Source organism: Aotus nancymaae, unplaced genomic scaffold, assembly GCF_030222135.1.
Source record: "Aotus nancymaae isolate 86718 unplaced genomic scaffold, 86718_ANA_hifiasm-v0.15.2.pri h1tg000040l, whole genome shotgun sequence".
NCBI lineage: Eukaryota > Metazoa > Chordata > Mammalia > Primates > Aotidae > Aotus > Aotus nancymaae.
Window position 1 is genome coordinate 30,825,348 of NW_026988454.1, and position 18,127 is coordinate 30,843,474.

The following is an 18,127-nucleotide window of genomic DNA, read 5'->3' on the forward strand; positions in this document are numbered from 1 at the left end:
AGAAACGAGGCCAGGCGAGGAGGAGGAAATCCAGCCGATGAAGGGGAGCTGCCGCCGAGGAGGGAGGCGGGTCCCTTCGGCTGCCGCTGCTGCTGTTCCGGGACGCCGCCCGGGGAGCCCGCCCGCCCGTAAGGTGCGCGCCAGGTAGCTCCGCACCCAGGGGGCGCCCTTCCTGGCCCCTCCCAGAGCGGCCGGGACGGAAGGAGCTGCGCGGCGCTGTGCGGCGGGTGGCGAGGGCGGGCTGCACCCCGAGCGCGGCGCCCTTGAGCTGCACCGTAGCGCAGGTTTGCGAGCCGACTTGTCAGCCGGCCAAGAAAAGGAAGCTCCGTCCCTTCCCGCTCACCCGGCTTCCCCACCCCTTGTACTCTAAACCCTGCAGCGGGCGAGCGGCGCGGCCACGGAGGCGCCGAGGAGGAGCGAGCCGCCGCCGGGCAGCGGCGTGCCCTCGGGGGAGAGGGCGCCGGAGAGGAGGCGGCGGCGCGGCGGCGAGGGCGCGGCGCGCGATGGCAGCTGCTTAGCCCGGCGGGCGCGGAGCAGCCCCGAGCTGTGGCTGGCCAGGCGGTGCGGTTGGGCAGGGGACGCCGCCGCCGCTGCATCCCGGCCAGGAGAGATGAGCACGGAGGCGGGCGAGGGCATCACTTTCTCCGTGCCACCCTTCGCCCCCTCGGGGTTCTGCACCATCCCCGAGGGCGGCATCTGCAGGAGGGGAGGAGCGGCGGCGGTAGGCGAGGGCGAGGAGCACCAGCTGCCACCGCCGCCGCCGGGCAGCTTCTGGAACGTGGAGAGCGCCGCTGCCCCTGGCATCGGGTGTCCCGCGGCCACCTCCGCGAGCAGTGCCACCCGGTGCCGGGGCAGCTCTGGTGGTGGAGGCAGCCGACGGACCACGGTGGCATATGTGATCAACGAAGCGAGCCAGGGGCAACTGGTGGTGGCCGAGAGCGAGGCCCTGCAGAGCCTGCGGGAGGCGTGCGAGGCGGTGGGCGCCACTTTGGAGACCCTGCATTTTGGGAAACTCGACTTTGGAGAAACCACGGTTCTGGACCGCTTTTACAATGCAGGTGCGTGTGTGACCCCTTTCCCATCCCGCGCGGTCGGGACCCATGTTTAACCTGTCGGTCTTTGGGGCATTTTATTCTTCTGGGCGGGAAGCATTTACTTCTTGCCCCACTTTGGGGGCAGCGAGCGCCGCTGCGTGACTGCTCCTGTCGCTCGCCGCTCCGGGGACAGCTTGTGTGCTTGTGTAAGAGTCTGTGTGTATTTGTGCGACAGACCCATGGATCCACCCACCGCCCAGCGGAGTCCTGGGTCCTTGAGATCAACCTGAAGAACTGTTTTCCAGCAGTGGGAGATGTTTGCCCCAGTCATTCCTTCTCCATTCAGGATCTCTGTTTCGCTTCTGTTAGGTTGGATCCCTGTTTTCCTTCTGCAGATACCTGTGACCGTTTTCGATGAGGTTCTCTTTTTCTCTGTGCAATTTTGAGAGTACAGGAACGATGACATGCCACACAGCCAGCTGCACGCAGAGTGTAACTATTAATTTGCATGCCATGTCGCGATCTTCCCAACTCATTTTACCTTCAATAAGTTTTAGTAGCTTGAATTTCTCATCTCTCACTAACCTGGACTTTCAAGTAATTACAGTGCTTCCAAAGGTAATAACATCACAACTTACACTGAACTTATGTGGTATCTTTGTAAGGAGTTTGGTGAGAGAACCAGGGTCTTTTTTTTAATTACCGCATATACCATGGTGGGCTAGAAAGTTTATTATTTAACATTGTCTAAAACAGCCATATGCTATCCTAGTAACAACATTAGTTTGACCATTAAAGTAATTGCTAGCATGATCCATGAAAGAAATGTATCTTTTCAACCTATCTCAGATTTCAGAAAATGTTAAGGCAGTTCTAGTAACTGAAGCAATTAACTGCCTGTTAGCAAATGTTAGGACTAATACCATGTTATGGAAATTAACCTTTAGCCCCCTGTATATCCTGTGTTGAGAATATATACATGTTTATGTTTACATTTGTGGGTAAAAACCTGGTTCATTGGTTTCAAAACAATACACTTCTTGCATTTGTGATCACATAAAAGGCTTTATTTTCCAATTTTGTTTTCGGTTCTGATTCTCTTCAGCCTCTTCCAAGCACCTGAAGTAGGCTTATGTCAGTCTTGGAATTCAGCCAAAGCTGAATATTTTAAGAACAACAAGAACTTCATGTTAAAGAAGCCAGACTAAATAAACTAGGACTTTCTGGTTCTGGTATTTTTAAAATAGTTTTGGTCTTCATAACTGAGCATGGATATAATATATTATAGCTTGATTCTTTGGGTAGCTTTCTATAAAAGTTACATCAACGTAACTTTTCTAAAAATTATGGCACTCTTATTTTTGGATTATAATTTGGAAGAAGCTTCAAAGAACTAAGATATGAGAGGAAAATACCCAACTGAACACTTGAGCCTATTTTTATTGCACTGATTGGGTGTTTTTTTCTAGGGATCTAGAAAAAAAAATCTTAAACTCTAAGTTAATTTGAAAGAAACTTTCCTAACAAGGCTTACTTTCTGTTACTCTCCAAACACTGCCTCTGGGAAAGGGAGAGAGAATGATTACAAGGGAGCTGACCATTTGAGTGTATTTCATTGAATCCTCCAAACAAGCCTGTGAAGGAAGTACTTACCTTAGGTGGGAAAACCCAGAGAGCCCTACCTGGCCCTGGGATTCATAGGGAGTAAGTGGCCAATGCAGGATTCTGCTTCAGGTAGCTGACCCTAAAAGGTCATGCTTGGGCCCAGTACAGTGGCTCATGCTTGTAATCCCAGCACTTTGGGAGGCCAAGGCGAGTAGATCTCCTGAGGTCAGGAGTTCAAGACCAGCCTGGCCAACATGGTGAAACCCCATCTCTACTTAAAAGACAAAAACTAGCTGGGTGTGGTGGCACATACCTGTAGTCCCGGCTACTTGGGAGGCAGAGGCAGGAGAATCTCTTGAACCTGGGAAGCAGAGGTTACAGTAAGCCAAGATTGTACCACTGCACTCCAGACTGGGTAACAGAGAGAGACTCTTGTCAAAAAAAAAAAAAGGTCGTGTTTGGCCCTTGCTTCCTCCATTTAGGTGGGCTGAGTTACTCTCAGAATCAAGGAAAGCTTACTATCTTGGAATCAGGTGAGTGAGCTGGCAAAGATCTTACCAGGCATTTAGGTACATATGGAATAGTGGAGAGGGCATGCTCTGGGAAGCCTCTTGTTGTTCCTGGGCCAGCCCTGTCCCTTCCTACTGCTTCTTTCAAACTAGACAGGCCTCAGTATAACCCTCTGCCCATCTGGGTGGCATGAACTCCGAGGATGAGTGCCTTCTTATTCAGCATGAAAGCATGAAAATGTGACAGAATGAAGGTGGTGTATCAGTTTCATCCAAACTCTTTTTTTTTTTATCTTATTTTATTTTATTTAGGGACAAGGTCTCACTCTGTTGCCTAGTTTAGAGTGCAGTGGCATGATCATGGTTCACTGCAGCCTGGAACACCCGGGTTCTAGTGATTCTCCTGCCTCAGCCTCCCAAGTAGTTAGGACTACACGCGTGAGCCACCACACTGGGCTAATTTTATTTTACTTTATTTTTTTGTAGAGACGAGGTCTTGCTATGTTGCCCAGACTGGTCTCAAACTTCTGGCCTCAAGCAATCCACCTGCCTTGGCCTCCCAAATTGGGATTACAGGCGTTGAGCCATGCACCCAGCCTCCCTTTGTTTTTCTAAACTAAGGGCTGTGGAGTTTGATGGTAGTAGAACTGATTTTCTTCTGACTTCTAAGACAGCTTGTTCTTCCTCCATCAGGGGTTGACAAACTTCTGTAGAGGTCTAGATACTAAATATTTCAGACTTTGCAATTTTAAAAAAACCTTTATTTCAGAATCAGAGAGTATTTGTGCAGGTTTGTTACAGAGATATAGTGTGTGATGCTGAGGTTTTGGGTATGAATGAATCCGACACCCAGGTGGCGAGCATTGTACCCATAGGTAGTTTTTCAGCCCCCTCTCTTTTCTCCTTCTGGTAGTCTTCCCCGTCGGTTGTTTCTATCTTTAAGTTTACATCTACCTAATGTTTAGCTCCCACTTACAAGTGAGAACATGCAGTATCTGGTTTTGGTGTCTTTTTGGTAGAACGATTTATTTTCCTTTGGGTATATACCTAGTAATGGGATTGCTGGGTCGAACGGTAGTTCAGCTCTTCGGTCTTTGAGAAATCTCCAAATTGCTTTCTATGGTGGCTGGACTAATTTACATTCTCGCCAACAGTGTGTAAGTATTCCCTTTTCTCTGCAGCCTCGCCAACATCTGTTATTTTTTGACTTTTTAACAAAAGCCATTCTGACTGGCGTGAGATATTATCTCATTGTGGTTTTGATTTGCATTTTTCTGCATTAGAAAAATGCAAATCAAATGCTCATGAAAACATGAGCATTTTTTCATGTTTGTTGGCTGCTTGTATGTCTTCTTCTGAGAAGTGTCTGTTCCTATCTTTTATCTGCTTTTTAATGGGGTTGCTCTTTTTGCTTGTTGGTTTGTAAACCTTTCTTAAATGCATAGTTTGTGAATATTTTCTTCCATCCTGAGGGTTGTCTGTTTACTCTCTTGGTAGTGTCTCTTGTGCAGAAGCTCTTTAGTTTAATTAGGTCCCATTTGTCATTTTTGTTTTCGTTGCAATTGCTTTTGAGGACTTAGTAATAAATTCTTTCCCAAGGCTGATGTAGAAAGGTATTTTCCTAGGCTTTCTTCTAGGATTCTTATGGTTTGAGGTCTTACATCTGAATCTTAATCCATCTTGAGTGAATTTTTGTATATGGTGATAGATAGGGGTCCGATTTTATTCTGCATATGGCTAGCCAGCACTCCTTATTGAACAGGGAGTCCTTTCCTCATTGCTTATTTTTGTTGACTTTGTCAAAGATCAGATGGTATTAGGTGTGCAGCCTTATTTCTTGAGGTCTCTTTCACAACTTCTCAGCTCTGCCCTTGTTACTCAAGAGCTTCCATAAACAGGGCCTAAACAAATGATCGTGACTATATTCCAACCAAACTTTATTCACGGACACTGAAATTTGAACTTCATATACTTCATAAAGTATTCTTTCTTGTTTTATAACCATTTTAAAATGTAAAAACCATTCTTAGCTTGCCAGCCATACTCAAAAACAGGTGGCCCGCAGGATTTGGCCCCTGTGCCATGCTGACCTTTGCTCTACACCCACAACCTGTACTTGAAAGATGATTTTTTATGAGGTGGTGGGAAGAACACTGTCCTGCATATTAGATCTGAGTTTTCATCCCAGCTCTGCTGTGAACCATGTAATCGTGAGAACGGCCCTTCATTGCCTCCAATGGTGTTTCTTTGCCTGTAAAATTGATCGGGGTAGAAGTGAAGGGGGAATTGAATACAATTTTTAGGATTCTCTTATTTAATCCTGTGAATTTACGAAGGCAAGGCGGCATGGGATGCAAGCACAAAGCATTAGAGTAGCATTTTCAAGGTTCGGCTTTGGGTCCTGATTCTTTTATAACTTGGAGCAATTCATTTAAGGTCTCAGAAAAGAGTGGAGTGTTGGAATAATTGGTATCTGAGATTCCATCTAGCTCTCAAATTCTGTACTTTAAAATGACAACATTATTAAGACAAATGAATCATTTCAGTTTGTAGAGGTGAAATGAACTGCTTGTATATATCATATTCCTGCCCCTGAGGAGCGCTGAGTTGGTGGGGAGGGCAGACTCAATGTCTTTGCCATAGCAGTGCCTCTGTGCCAGGATGCCCTGGGCTCTCAGGAAACAGCTTCAAAAATCAGACTGAGGGTGGGATGGGTCAAAGGTAGCTTCTTACACTTGTGTTTTGTTTGTTTGCTATTTTCCTTTTTGTGGAAAACGGGGTCTCGCTATATTGCCCAGGCAGGTCTCAATTTCCTGGGCTCAAGCTATCCTCCTGCCTCTGCCTCCCTAAGAGTTGGGATTACAGGCGTGAGCCACCGCACCTGGCAAGGGGTAGCATCTTAAAGGATGTGACACCTGAAGTGAAATGGCAGGGTAAACAAGGACAGCCTAATGAAGATCTCAACGTTTTACATGGGAAACAATGATGTTTGAATAGCTCTGTCTAATGGAGTGAATAAGAACTTAGTCTCAGCTACTTAGGAGGCTGAGGTCGGAGGATCCCTGGAGCCTGGGAGGTTGAGGCTACAGTAAGCCGTGATCATGCCACTGTAGTCCAGCGTGGGTGACAGAATGAGACCCTGTTTCAAAAACAAAAACAAACAAACAAACAAAACTTAAAGTTCGATAACATTTTTAAAAAACTTTCCTGATCTTTATGTACTGGTGCCTTTTTAAAGAAGAGGTTGCAGTTAAAGGTTTTCACTGATTTTTCTCAATCTGATTTCTATTTAACTATATTTTGATTTCTTCTTTGAACTACACTTGTCATTTGCTTTTTCATTTTCTTTCTGAGGTGAAACTAATGCTGTATTAATGCTTTTATGAAAATTCATCTTATTTACATATACAAGAGACTGTCACTCAGAGACAGCAAAGCCAAGCTGACAATACCTCTTCTTAGCCCTCTGCATTATAGGCAGAAAATTCCATAAAAGCTAAGAGATGTCAATACTATCGTGTTGCCCTGTGTAGGTGCACAGATCCCAACTGGGAAGCTCTCCCAAAAAAAATTTTTTTTTGAGACAGAGTGTCACTCTTTTTGTCCAGGCTAGAGTGCAGTGGCTCAGTCTTAGCTCACTGCAACCTCTGCTTCCTGGGTTCAAGTGATTCTCCTGCCTCAGCCTCCTGAGTAGCTGGGATTACAGTGGTGTGCCACCATGTCCAGCTATTTTTTTTTTGTATTATTAGTAGAGACGGGGTTTCACCTTGTTGGCCAGACTCGTCTCGAACTCCTGACCTTGGGTGATCCACCTGCCTCGGCCTCCCAAAGTGCTGGGATTACAGGTGTGACCCACTGCACCCAGACCTAAATTTTTTCTTTTTTTAATAGACATCAATTCTTCCTTATTCTCTCATTTTGCTTATGAAAACACTGAACCTTGAAGAGGTTACATTCATTCACTCAGGTTAAATATTTGAAGGTTCTTGCTTGGAGCACACTTTTCTTAGAAACAGTATTGCACATGGTGGTCAGATTCTGGGACTAGCCTATAAGAAGCCTGGTTAACACAGTGTATGGAACCATTCACCATTTTAAACATTTGGAAAAATTCTGTTTCTGAAACCTAAAACTGGGACTTTTCCTGTATTAGACCAGTGACTTGCTTTCATCCAGCTCTGGGTAGCATCTTGGCCAGATGTAGGAGAAGCATCAGCTTGGAGTGGTGGCGTTGGTGGCACTGTGGTGAGATAGGGGACAAAGGGAAGATCAGGTGGCTGCAGGGAGATGAGGGATGCTGTGTGAGGAGGAGGCAATGCCTGCAGGAGATCTAAGAACACTTTCACCTCCTTCAGGCTTCTTCCCCTTCAACTTCCTGCCAAGGAAGGAGGGACACCCAGGGATGCTGCTGTGCTCAAGGCCACCTCACTCCCTCAGTGGACACAGGGTAGATTGGCTGCCCGCTTCCAATTTCCTTGCCATGAGCCTTCACATCCGCCCGGGCCTTTTAACTTGGCTCACTGCAGATTGCAATCTCTTACTCAGTCTTTCACCCTGTAGCAATTGTTAACAGGAAGGAAGCACATGCTAGTTGAAATTATAAGAACTTAGCTTTTCTATTTTCATCTGTAGTATGTTCCCACTTCACCTGAGCTTGTGACGAAAGTTGCCCATGTGTTAATATGCCACCTTGCTGGAGAGGCATCTGACCTTGCTGGGCTTTGGCTCTAACTTGCATTCAGCAAAGCTTCTTAGGACTTGTAATCTTATTTGGTAAAACAATAAAACAAAACAGAACATAACCTTGTATCCCATCTATCCTAGATGGAGAAGTTCTTGAAAATTTTCCAGCCCACTTCTGCATTTCTACTTTCAATATACTTTCCAAGTATATCATCTCATATATTTTGAAGGAAAGGGTAAAGTCCATTTTTCCTAAATAATGTTTCCCATGAACCAGTTAAAAAAAATTGGAAGATGACATGTGTTTGCCAACATTTAAATTTTTCCAAGTAAGAGTATTATAAGTAGAGAGAGAGAGTGAGGAAAATCGAGAGAGAGAGAGAGAGAGAGAGAAAGAGAAAGAGAGAGAGAGAGAGAGAAAGAGAGAGGAAAATCAACAACCAGCTACCTATTGCCATGGTTTCCTAAAAAGAAGTTTTATGTTAAAAAAAAATTAGGAGGGGACATAACCTTAGAATAAAGGACAGATCTTTGCATACGGAAATGGATGGAAAAACTCATGACATTATTTATTTTTCCCATTTCTCCATGGATGAGTGAAAACTTTATCACACCAGTCAACAGAGTTGTGTTTGAGAGCCTCTGATTGGAACCGCCCTGCAGCCCCTTCCCACCTTTCAGCCACGCGTCATGTGCAAAACGAGCCTTAGTAAAATTATCAAAAGAGCAAACATACATAAGCTCATAAGGGAAAACTCCGGTTAGGAAGGGATTTTAAAACATCCTAGTGGTGTCCAACACATGGTTTTTCTCTGAGCTTTTCACGTTCCCTGGCACATCATTGAGGCAGCTGCCACCCACCCCACACGAACTGACAATGCTGTGCTGCTTCTTGCTTTCTTGGATAATGGGTCAATTAAGGCAAAACTATAATTTTTAAAAAAGAGCTTAAATAGAAAATTGGATCGAAAAAAGCAGAATCAAAAAGAAAACTCCAGAGCACAAAAATAGATTAGTTTTTAGAGGACCGATTTCTTACCCCACATAATCAACTGCATGTTGTCATGACTGGCCCTGCTTCTTAGGCTTCCGGGATCCCATTTCTTTCCGTAAGTTGGTCACCTTTTGTCTACTTGAGACATTTATCAGTTGGTAGTTCACGCTGGCTCCATCTCTAGGTGAAGCCTATGTATTATATAAGGGCAGAACACAGGCTTGTCTCACCAGTGGCCTTAGCTGGAGCCAGCCTTCTGGGAGTTCTCTGTTTACAGGGCAGTTCCCCTCTGGTGGCTATAAGAACTGTGACCTGCTTCCTGTTTCAGACGTCTGGTTAGAGGGCCATTCAGTTCCTGTTTCTGGTTTGCAGGATAAAAGTGGTTCACACCTTCTTTGGGGAGCAGCGGGAGATGGACAAGCACAAAGTTTAGTAAATGTGCAAGTCTCTCCAGCATGAGGTACCAACTGTGCCTATTTTCCAAGTAGTTCCTCCAAGTGGTCCCTTCAAGCATCATCCCAAGCCAGGAAAGTAGAGAGAAAACCACAGGAAAATACACTGTTGGCTGCTGACTCCAGGGCTGACAGTGTGCTGTGCAATGATGTCCCCTCCCAGGAGCCCATTCCAGGGCCTTTTATCACAGTTCCCCTTTCCATTGACCATGGGACCCTCACTGTGGCTGTAGAACATGCTAGCATTTCCTCCACTCCACCTGGGGCAAGATGAGTGTGGGGAATGTGGTGAGGGCGGGCAGTGTTGCAGGAACCCACAGCTCCGTGGTTATCAGAAGAAACTGGGAACCCACAGCTTGAAAGGTATATCTTGAAGACAGCCTCATCTTCCTGTAATTTGGATATAGGTAGGTGGGGAAACTGGCTAGATATAAGAAAGATACCCTTATTTTCAGGGAGTAAAATTAAACTTGAAAATGCTATTAGTGGCATAAAAGGGAAGTAAAGGAAATCAAGGCAAAATGACAAATTAAAAATTCATTGGTGACTCTAATATATTGGTTCCTGTAGTTATTTATGTATTTATTTTTTAAAGACAGTCTCCCTCTGTCACCCAGGCTGGAGTGTCTTGGCATGATTTCAGCTCCAACTGCAACCTCTGCTTTTTCTGGGCTCAAGCAATCCTCCTACTTTGAGTACAGCCAAGCCTGGCCAATTTTTGTATTTTTGTATAGAGATGGGGTTTTACCATGTTGCCCAAGCTGGTCTTGAACTCCTGGACTCAAGCGATCCTTCTGCCTCAGCCTCCCAAAGTGCTGGGATTACAGGCATGGGCCACTGCACCTGGCCTCATTGTTTTAGTGTATTAGTTTTTCTTTTTGGCCAGAGGTATTGACTAGAGACACTGATGGAAGTATGTGCCAGCTTAGTGGAAAAGCAGGAAGGATACGAGACAAAGCTGATTTTCCAAATCTTGTCTAATTGTTCCAAAAATGTAAAGAATTGAGCACTTACATTTTATGTAAATTTTATTTTGGAGTGTTTTTGGTTTTCCAAAGGAAAACAGAAAAACTAAAAGATACATAATTGAAGCTACATTGTGGTAATTTTCTTAGGGGAAACAGGAGAGAGAATTGTAAATATTAAGAGCATCTCCTCTTTAATCACAGTAGAGCAGATCTGTGTAACTTAAATGCCACAGAAGTCACACAGGATGACAGAAAACAGTCCACTATAAGCAGACGTTTTCTGTTACAGTAGTTCATCAACGATGAGGAAAGCAATTGCCTTTGGTATATGATTCATACAGGAAGTAAGTTATATTCCTTTGTACAGGAAATCTATAAAAATGGTTGAGACCAGTTATATTAGTACTTTTCAAGCCTCTCCTATACCTGTGAACTCTTAAGAAACAGAAACATGGAGGAGAGCTGCCCTAGTGAGCATCAGTCAACATTAGGTTATCTGTCCACTGACCCCAAGCCACATAAAAACAAGCCTTGCCTAAGCCAGATAATTCTCTCTCCTTTAAAAAGTTTTGATTACCTCTTTTTCTTTTCTTTTCTTTTTTTTTGAGACAGGGTCTCACTCTGTCTCCCAGGCTGGAATGCAGTGGCTCAATCATAGCTCACTGCAACCTCTAACTCCTGCACTCAAGGGATTTTCCTACCTTAGCCCCCCAAAGTATTGAAATTACAGGCGTGAGCCACCATGCCTGGCCTAATTACTCCTATTTCTTATTTTTAGAAAGTCATCCAAGGCTATTACATATCAAATACACTTTTTTTTTTTCAGTAGAGACAGGGTTTCGCCTTGTTTCCCAGGTTATGGTCTTGAACTGCTGGGCTCAAGCAATTCACTGGCCACTGCCTCCCAAAGTGCTAGGATTATTGGCCTGTGCCACCGTGCCCAGTCATTCCAAATACCTCTTAATGTCACACTCAAGTTTTCTAATATGGTAATTGTGAAAATATCAGCTTAAAGCTGGGGCAACCAGGACAGGAGTGCTATTCATGCTGTCCAGGGGCCATAGCTTTGGCCTCTAGCTAGATATTTCCCAGTTTATAATTTGATCACTCTGAGGTTTAGGCGATTTTATGCAGCTGGGTCAGAATGATAATGTAAATAAATCAGTTGTTCAATGCTACTCCTCTTCCTTTGATTCTCATACTCTTGTACCCAGGAGGCAGAGGTTGCAGTGAGCCAAGATCGTGCCACTGCACTTTAACCTGGTGCAGTGTGAGACTTCGTCTCAAAAAAAAAAAAAGGATCCTATTTCTTTTTTTTTTTAATTTTTTTTTTGAGTCGGAGTTTCGCTCTTGTTACCCAGGCTGGAGTGCAATGGCACAATCTCGGCTCACCGCAACCTCCGCCTCCTGGGTTCAAGCAATTCTCCTGCCTCAGCCTCCCAAGTAGCTGGGACTACAGGCGCACGCCACCATGCCCAGCTAATTTTTTTTTTTTTTGTATTTTTAGTAGAGACGGGGTTTCACCATGTTGACCAGGATGGTCTCGATCTCTTGACCTCGTGATCCACCTGCCTCGGCCTCCCAAAGTGCTGGGATTACAGGCATGAGCCACTGCGCCCAGCATATGATCCTATTTCTTATAAAAGAAGTAGGCCGGGCAGTGTAATTAACTATATCTTACAGTTGGAAAGGCTATGTGAGTGTCCAGATTAAATCAAGGGGTTGAGTAGGAAGTCTTTCAACTTCCAAACGATACAGGTGTTTTGTTTTGCTATTCTGCAATTTCCACCTGCAGTGAAAAACATTTCAAAACATTTTGAAGTACATGTTCTGTTTAAGAGGATCACTTCTCATTTTGGTCCATGATGGCAGTTATTATTGTGAGGAAGAGTCAGAGTAGTGACACAACTTTCTGATCGCCTCTTGCTAGCAGATTTTAGTGACATCTTAATCAGAAAACTGACTTAGGTTTTTCAGTCTGTGTCAACAAGGGAGCCAACTCGATAGTGACTGCCAGTTGTTTGGCCTTAAGCTGTAAGTTGGGCTCTTTTCAAGCAAGTCTTGGGCTATTTTCTGGGCATGATGGTTACATGGACTGCAATAGACCACAATCAGCATTTCTCTCAAATGATCCAGAGAGCTGGGTTTACGGCACAGCCCGGGGACAGTTCTTTTCTTGTTTTCCTGAGACATGCTGGCTCTGGAGTCTGATGCACTTTCCCTTAATGTGATAGCGTATTCCTAGTAATTAAATTTTGTAAGCATTTATTATTAATTGCCTATAATATGCCTCTTACTGAATCAGGATGTATTGAAGAACTAAGCGGAAGAAGGCATACATCTTCAGGAGTATAAAGGTTTATAACATTTCTTTTTCTTCTTTTTTTTTCTTTTTCTTCTTTTTTTTGTTGTTTCTGAAAAACTGTAAAAAGGTTTATAACATATCTATTTGCATGGGAGAAACATTAAAAAATTTATGAAACACTTTAGTCATAAATAAAGTATATAAAAACTTTGACAGACACTTATACATCTGCATACTACCTAAATAAAATAGCTAATAGCAGTTAAACATTTTGACATACTTGTTTTACTTCTCTTTGTATTTTAGAAAAATAAATAATTCTGGACAAAACTAAAAGCTCCTTTCTACGTCATCAATTTCCCTTCCTGGGAAAATGCATTCTTCATGGGAAGCACCATGTTACAATGTTCTAGGGTATAAGTTACAAAAATCTAAAATAATGACTCTCTTCAAATATAAACATATGCCAAATATTGAACTAATTTAGTATTTAATGAGAAAAACCAGAAAGATATTAAAACTGGTTGAAAGGAGAGTTCAAAGAGCAAATATTATATACACACGCACAAAATCAGGAATGGTGAAATGAACTTGCTAATAGATGCAAAATTAGCTGATATTGTGTAAGGCAATTCTATAAGTATAAATGTTGGAGCCATCTATTCTGAAGGGTGGAAATCAATTGTATCTCTACCAAACCATATTCATTTGTATTGCTGTGGACAAGAAATACTTGCTTTACTATCAGTTTGCACAAGGTAATACTTACCCCGACAGCATTGTAAAATGGCCAGATCACTAGGAGGACAATCAAAGGTACACACCCCTTTAAAATAAGGTAATTCCCAGAGGGATTGCTGCACTAAGCCCAGCCTTCCACTGAAAGGATACTCCCAAGTCTTTGACAACTCTTCCCTGCAGAAGGTTGGTCATTCTCAGCAGGCTCTATGCCTGTCTCTCCAAGTGCTCTGAACTCAGCCTGACTTAAAGGACCTATTGCTGTCTCTGCTACTCTGCCATCTGAAGCTGTTCGCCCTGAGAGGATCCCAGAATACCTTGCTTTAACCAGGTTCCTAGTCATGGTTATTTTAGGTCAGGGAAGAACATGTACAAATTGACAATAGGATGTCTGTCAGTCCCCAAGGTTTTGGATGTGAGAAGAGATACAAGCCATATGGCCATAACCAAACCAGGAATATGCCAGTGGGATGCCTGCACTGTCTGGAAACCCAACTTCCTTCTTATTTTAGGAGATTATCATCGTTAATATTGGACTCTCAGTTTAGACTGCTCCAAATAAGCCTATTTTATGGAGGAAAAAGTTTATATATTTTAGAGAGCTAGCACACTGCTGTAAGATTACACAAACTGACCAGCTGCCTATATGACACTCTGGTCTTATAAATTAAAGCAAGACATAAACAAACAGCATGCATTACTGTGCGTTAGGTGTATGTGCTAATCACTCTATATGTGTGACTTTATTTAATGTTTTTTCTTTTTGTTTTTGAGACAGGGTCTCACTCTTGCCCAGACTAAAGTGCAGTTGCATGATCATGGCTCAGTGCAGTCTTGATCTCCCAGGATTAAGTGATCCTCCGACCTCAGCCTCCCGAGTAGCTGGGACTACAGGCATGCACCAGCACACTGGCCTCATTTTTTATGTTTTTATTTTTATCTTTTATTATTTATTTATTTATTTATTTGAGACAGATTCCAGACTGGAGTGCAGTAGTATGATCTTGGCTCACTGCAATCTCTGCCTCCCAGGTTACCATCCCCTGCTAATTTTTTGCAGTTTTAGTAGAGAAAGGATTTCGCCATGTTGACCAGGCTGGTCTCAAATTCCTAGCCTCCAGTGATCTGCCCACCTTGGCCTCCCAAAGTGCTGGGATTACAGGTGTGAGCTGCCATGCCCAGCCTTATTTTTATTTTTTGTAGAGACAACATCTCGCCATGTTACCTAGGCTGGTCTCGAACTCCTGAGGCCAAGTGATCCTCCTGCATCTGCCTCCCAAAGTGCTGCCTTGGCATTACAGGCGTAAGCCCCTGTGCCTGGTCTATTTAATCTTTAAAACAACTTTATGAGGCAGATAGCATCAGTTGATCAGCTTTTTTGTTTGGGGAAACTGAGCCCCTGAAACTATTGTCAACAGTGGTCTCAGTGTCACATAGCTACTGAGGGGCAGAGTCCGATTTTGAACCCAAGTCTGTCAGACTCCAGAATCTATTCACTTAAAACTTATGTTCTCCTGTCTCACAGAAATACATTTTCTATTTGAAAACATTGAAATTATTATTAATACCATGATTACAGGCATCACATCAGCAGATTTTTTTTTTTTTTTTTTTTTTTTTTTTTGGCTACTTAAAATCTGCAAGATTTCTCTCTAAGGTCTATTTAAAATTAGGTTAAAAAGGTGTAATTTCTGCCTTTTATGATTTTACAGTCTACCAGTTGAATTCAGCAATTTAATAAATAATTGTTGGGAGCCTACAACATGTGGGATTATATAGTGAAAAAGTAATGAATAAGTTAAAAAAATCCAAGGGAATATTTTAAGGACTTCATAATGTAGATCATTTCACTGAACTGTACACTTGAGAACAGTTTATTACTGCTATAAAAGATGTGAAAATGTATCAAAAATGAAAATCTTATGCAATAGTATACTATGCATTAGACCCCCCAGTTAATTTTTTTAATGAAATCAGTATCATAATGAAAATTACTTAGATAAATTCCAAGGTTTTATTAAAAACCTTTCAGATCTCATAAATATAGATAAAATATTATTAAATTTTTCTTCCAAGAGGGGTATTAAGATTCTTTAATTAAGAAGAACTTTTTTATATTGACTCTTATGGAAACAGGTAGTTATTGCCTGAGATTTAGAACCTTTTAAAAAATATATTATTTTTCTAGTAGTGGAATTTGAAGTCCCTTGTATTAATCTTTTCAGCTTGTGAAAAAATCGAGGTTGTTTTAGATAGTTAAAATGTGCCAACAATATAATTTCAATTTAGTATTTTTCTGGCCTGTCTTACATAATAAAATTGTGTTGCTTACTTGATGACACGTAGAGTATTTGGTTCTTGGCTGACAGAAAATTGTCAACCTGAATGCCAAGCTCTTGAATGGCTGGGCCAGAATAAGAATATCAAATAAACGAACCAGGTTCCTTTAGATAATAAAGGCAGATGTAGTGGATGCATTGTCAATGCAGAACCATATCTATATTATGATATACATAAAGCATGACTAAGGCAGAAATCTGGGCTACCTCTGAAGGTTCTAAGTAACATTAATGAATGTATGCTTTATATAATATTTCTTTTTTTTTAAATGTATGTAATATTTCTGATCGTTTTTGAGTCACATATGGTTGATGTGTGGTAGTTCTATCATGACATCTCCTAGATTTTTTAGGATATTGGTCTTGGGAAACTAGCTTTGGTTGATCCAGTGAAAATTCGGGTTTCAAATCCAGACAGTAGGATTTAATTTTTCAAAAATAACTCCTCAGTTTGAGGCTGCAGTGAGCTGCAATTGCACCACTGCACTTTAGCCTGGGAAAACAGAGACTCTGTCTCAAAAAATAAAACAACCAAATACCTCCTAGTCAGTTTCCCAGATATGCTGACCTGGTGTTTACTGTATACATAGAGTAAGAAAAGATTTGTAGATACTCTAGAGGAGCCTGGAGTCTGGTTTTAAAACCCGATATATCTCTTAGAATGTGTATATTATTGCAAAGCAGGGTTGGGGCACAAGTTGCTTGGCTTGACCTAGTGAAAGAGAATAAGGTTGTAGCTTGCACATGAGTTATGACAAGAACAGTTGGCTTGACTTTTCTTGCTGAGCAACTCAGTGCTACCAATATTTTATGTGCTTGAATATGCTTGAATTCAGATTTACCTTGGCAGTTGGTAAATATGAAATAAAATTGAAAAGGAAATACTATCCTACTGTTAACAGAGTTCCAGACTCTTCTTTCCCTTATAAAATCAGTTGTGTAGACAACTCATTTAGCCATTAAATATGACATATGAGTGGGTTACCCAAGGGCTGATCCTGCTGTGATAATTAGAACATAGTTTTGCAGATCTGCATTATTTGTTTCCAAAGTCTGAAAGTAAGGGCTGTCAGCATTAAGAAATTTTTGCAGTCACTTAGGACTGTGACTTGATTACCATTTAACTTACAGGACCATTGTGTTAGTGCTTACTCATCCATTCAGCATATATTCAAATAAAGGGCACATTTGTCGCATCAGTGTTAATTTTGATTAATTTATGTCAGATCAAGTTACAAGTGACAAAAATTCTTGCTTAGGAACGTAGTGTGCTTACAAAGTTCATGTTTTAACATCCTTTTGAAGAAATCTAAGATGCAAAGACATACAAATTAAGAAGGCAGGCTGGGTGCAGTGGCTTATGTATGTAATTCCAGCACTTTGGGAGGTAGAGGCGGGAGGATCACATGAGCCCAGGAATTCGAGACCAGACTGGACAACATGGGAGACTGTGTCTCTACACAAAAATTTTAAAACTTAGCTGGGTGAAGCAGTGCACCCCTGCGGTCCCAGCTACTCAGGAGGCTGAGGTGGAAGGATCATATAAGTCCTGGGCAACAGAGTGAGACTCTGTTTACAAAAAAAGAGGTGAATTGCGGGAGCATTTAAAAGTTGCTAATGTTTGAACATTAGCAGTGTTCATTAGTGACAGGGTTAGGGAATGCCTTACCTGGGGTTATGGGAAGTTTAGAAGTTCAGATAGAATCCTTTGGTTCTTGACTGTGTTTGAGGCAACAGAGGGCAGACAAAGGCAAATAACTGCAAGCTAAAGAATTTGTCGGTGTTTGAGATTTGAGCTTAAGTAAACTTCCAGGAATATTAAGGTTAAATTTATAACATCCTCACCTATGGCTTGTTTGGTGCCCATTTGTAAAATCTTTGAGAATGTTAAACCTTAATAGCAGCTGGGTGCAGTGGCTCATGCCCATAATCCCAGCACTTAGGGAGGCAGAGGCTGGTGGATCGCTTGAGCTCAAGGGTTCAGGACCAGACTGGGCAACATGGTGAGACCTCATCTCTACAAAAAATACAAAAATTAGCTGGTCGTGGTGGTACACACCTGAAGTCCCAGGTACTCAGGAGGCTGAGGTGGGATGATCGCTTGAGCCAGAGGCTGCAGTGAGCTGTAATTGCACGACTGCACTCCAGCATGGGTAACAGCAATACCCTGTCTCAAAAAAATAGAAAATAAAACACAACCCCAAAACCTTAAAAACATACAAGTGACACTCTTCTACTTTAGCCAAATTGTGTATACACTTGGAACTAAAATTACGATGTTGATGTATCTCCTTGGTTTGCCTGGAGAGACATTTACACTGCAGGGTGAAATATAAATAAGTAATGAGAAAGTACAGCCTCACAATTTGCAAACTTCATAGAACTCACTTAGACTCTATACTTAGGTTTTATTAAAGAATAGGTTTTTATCATGTTAAATAGATAATGAACATTCTTCTTGATGGATAATCTCTTGATTATTCTGGATTGGATCTTCTTA

General features: G+C 42.4%; 1 protein-coding gene across 2 annotated transcripts in view; it reads left to right on the forward strand.

Moving 5' to 3' along the window:
* Positions 1–290: 290 nt before the first annotated feature.
* The window catches only part of MAP3K5 (mitogen-activated protein kinase kinase kinase 5), a 234,775-nt gene continuing 216,938 nt past the window's right edge, over positions 291–18,127 (forward strand). Inside the window, exon 1 of one of the 2 annotated variants that reach the window (XM_021670832.2) lies at positions 291–1,058. In XM_021670832.2, coding sequence (XP_021526507.1) covers positions 611–1,058 — 448 coding nt within the window. In that variant the 5' untranslated portion in view covers positions 291–610. The remainder of the gene's footprint in view (positions 1,059–18,127) is intronic. The other variant, XM_021670831.2, reaches the window with a different exon arrangement.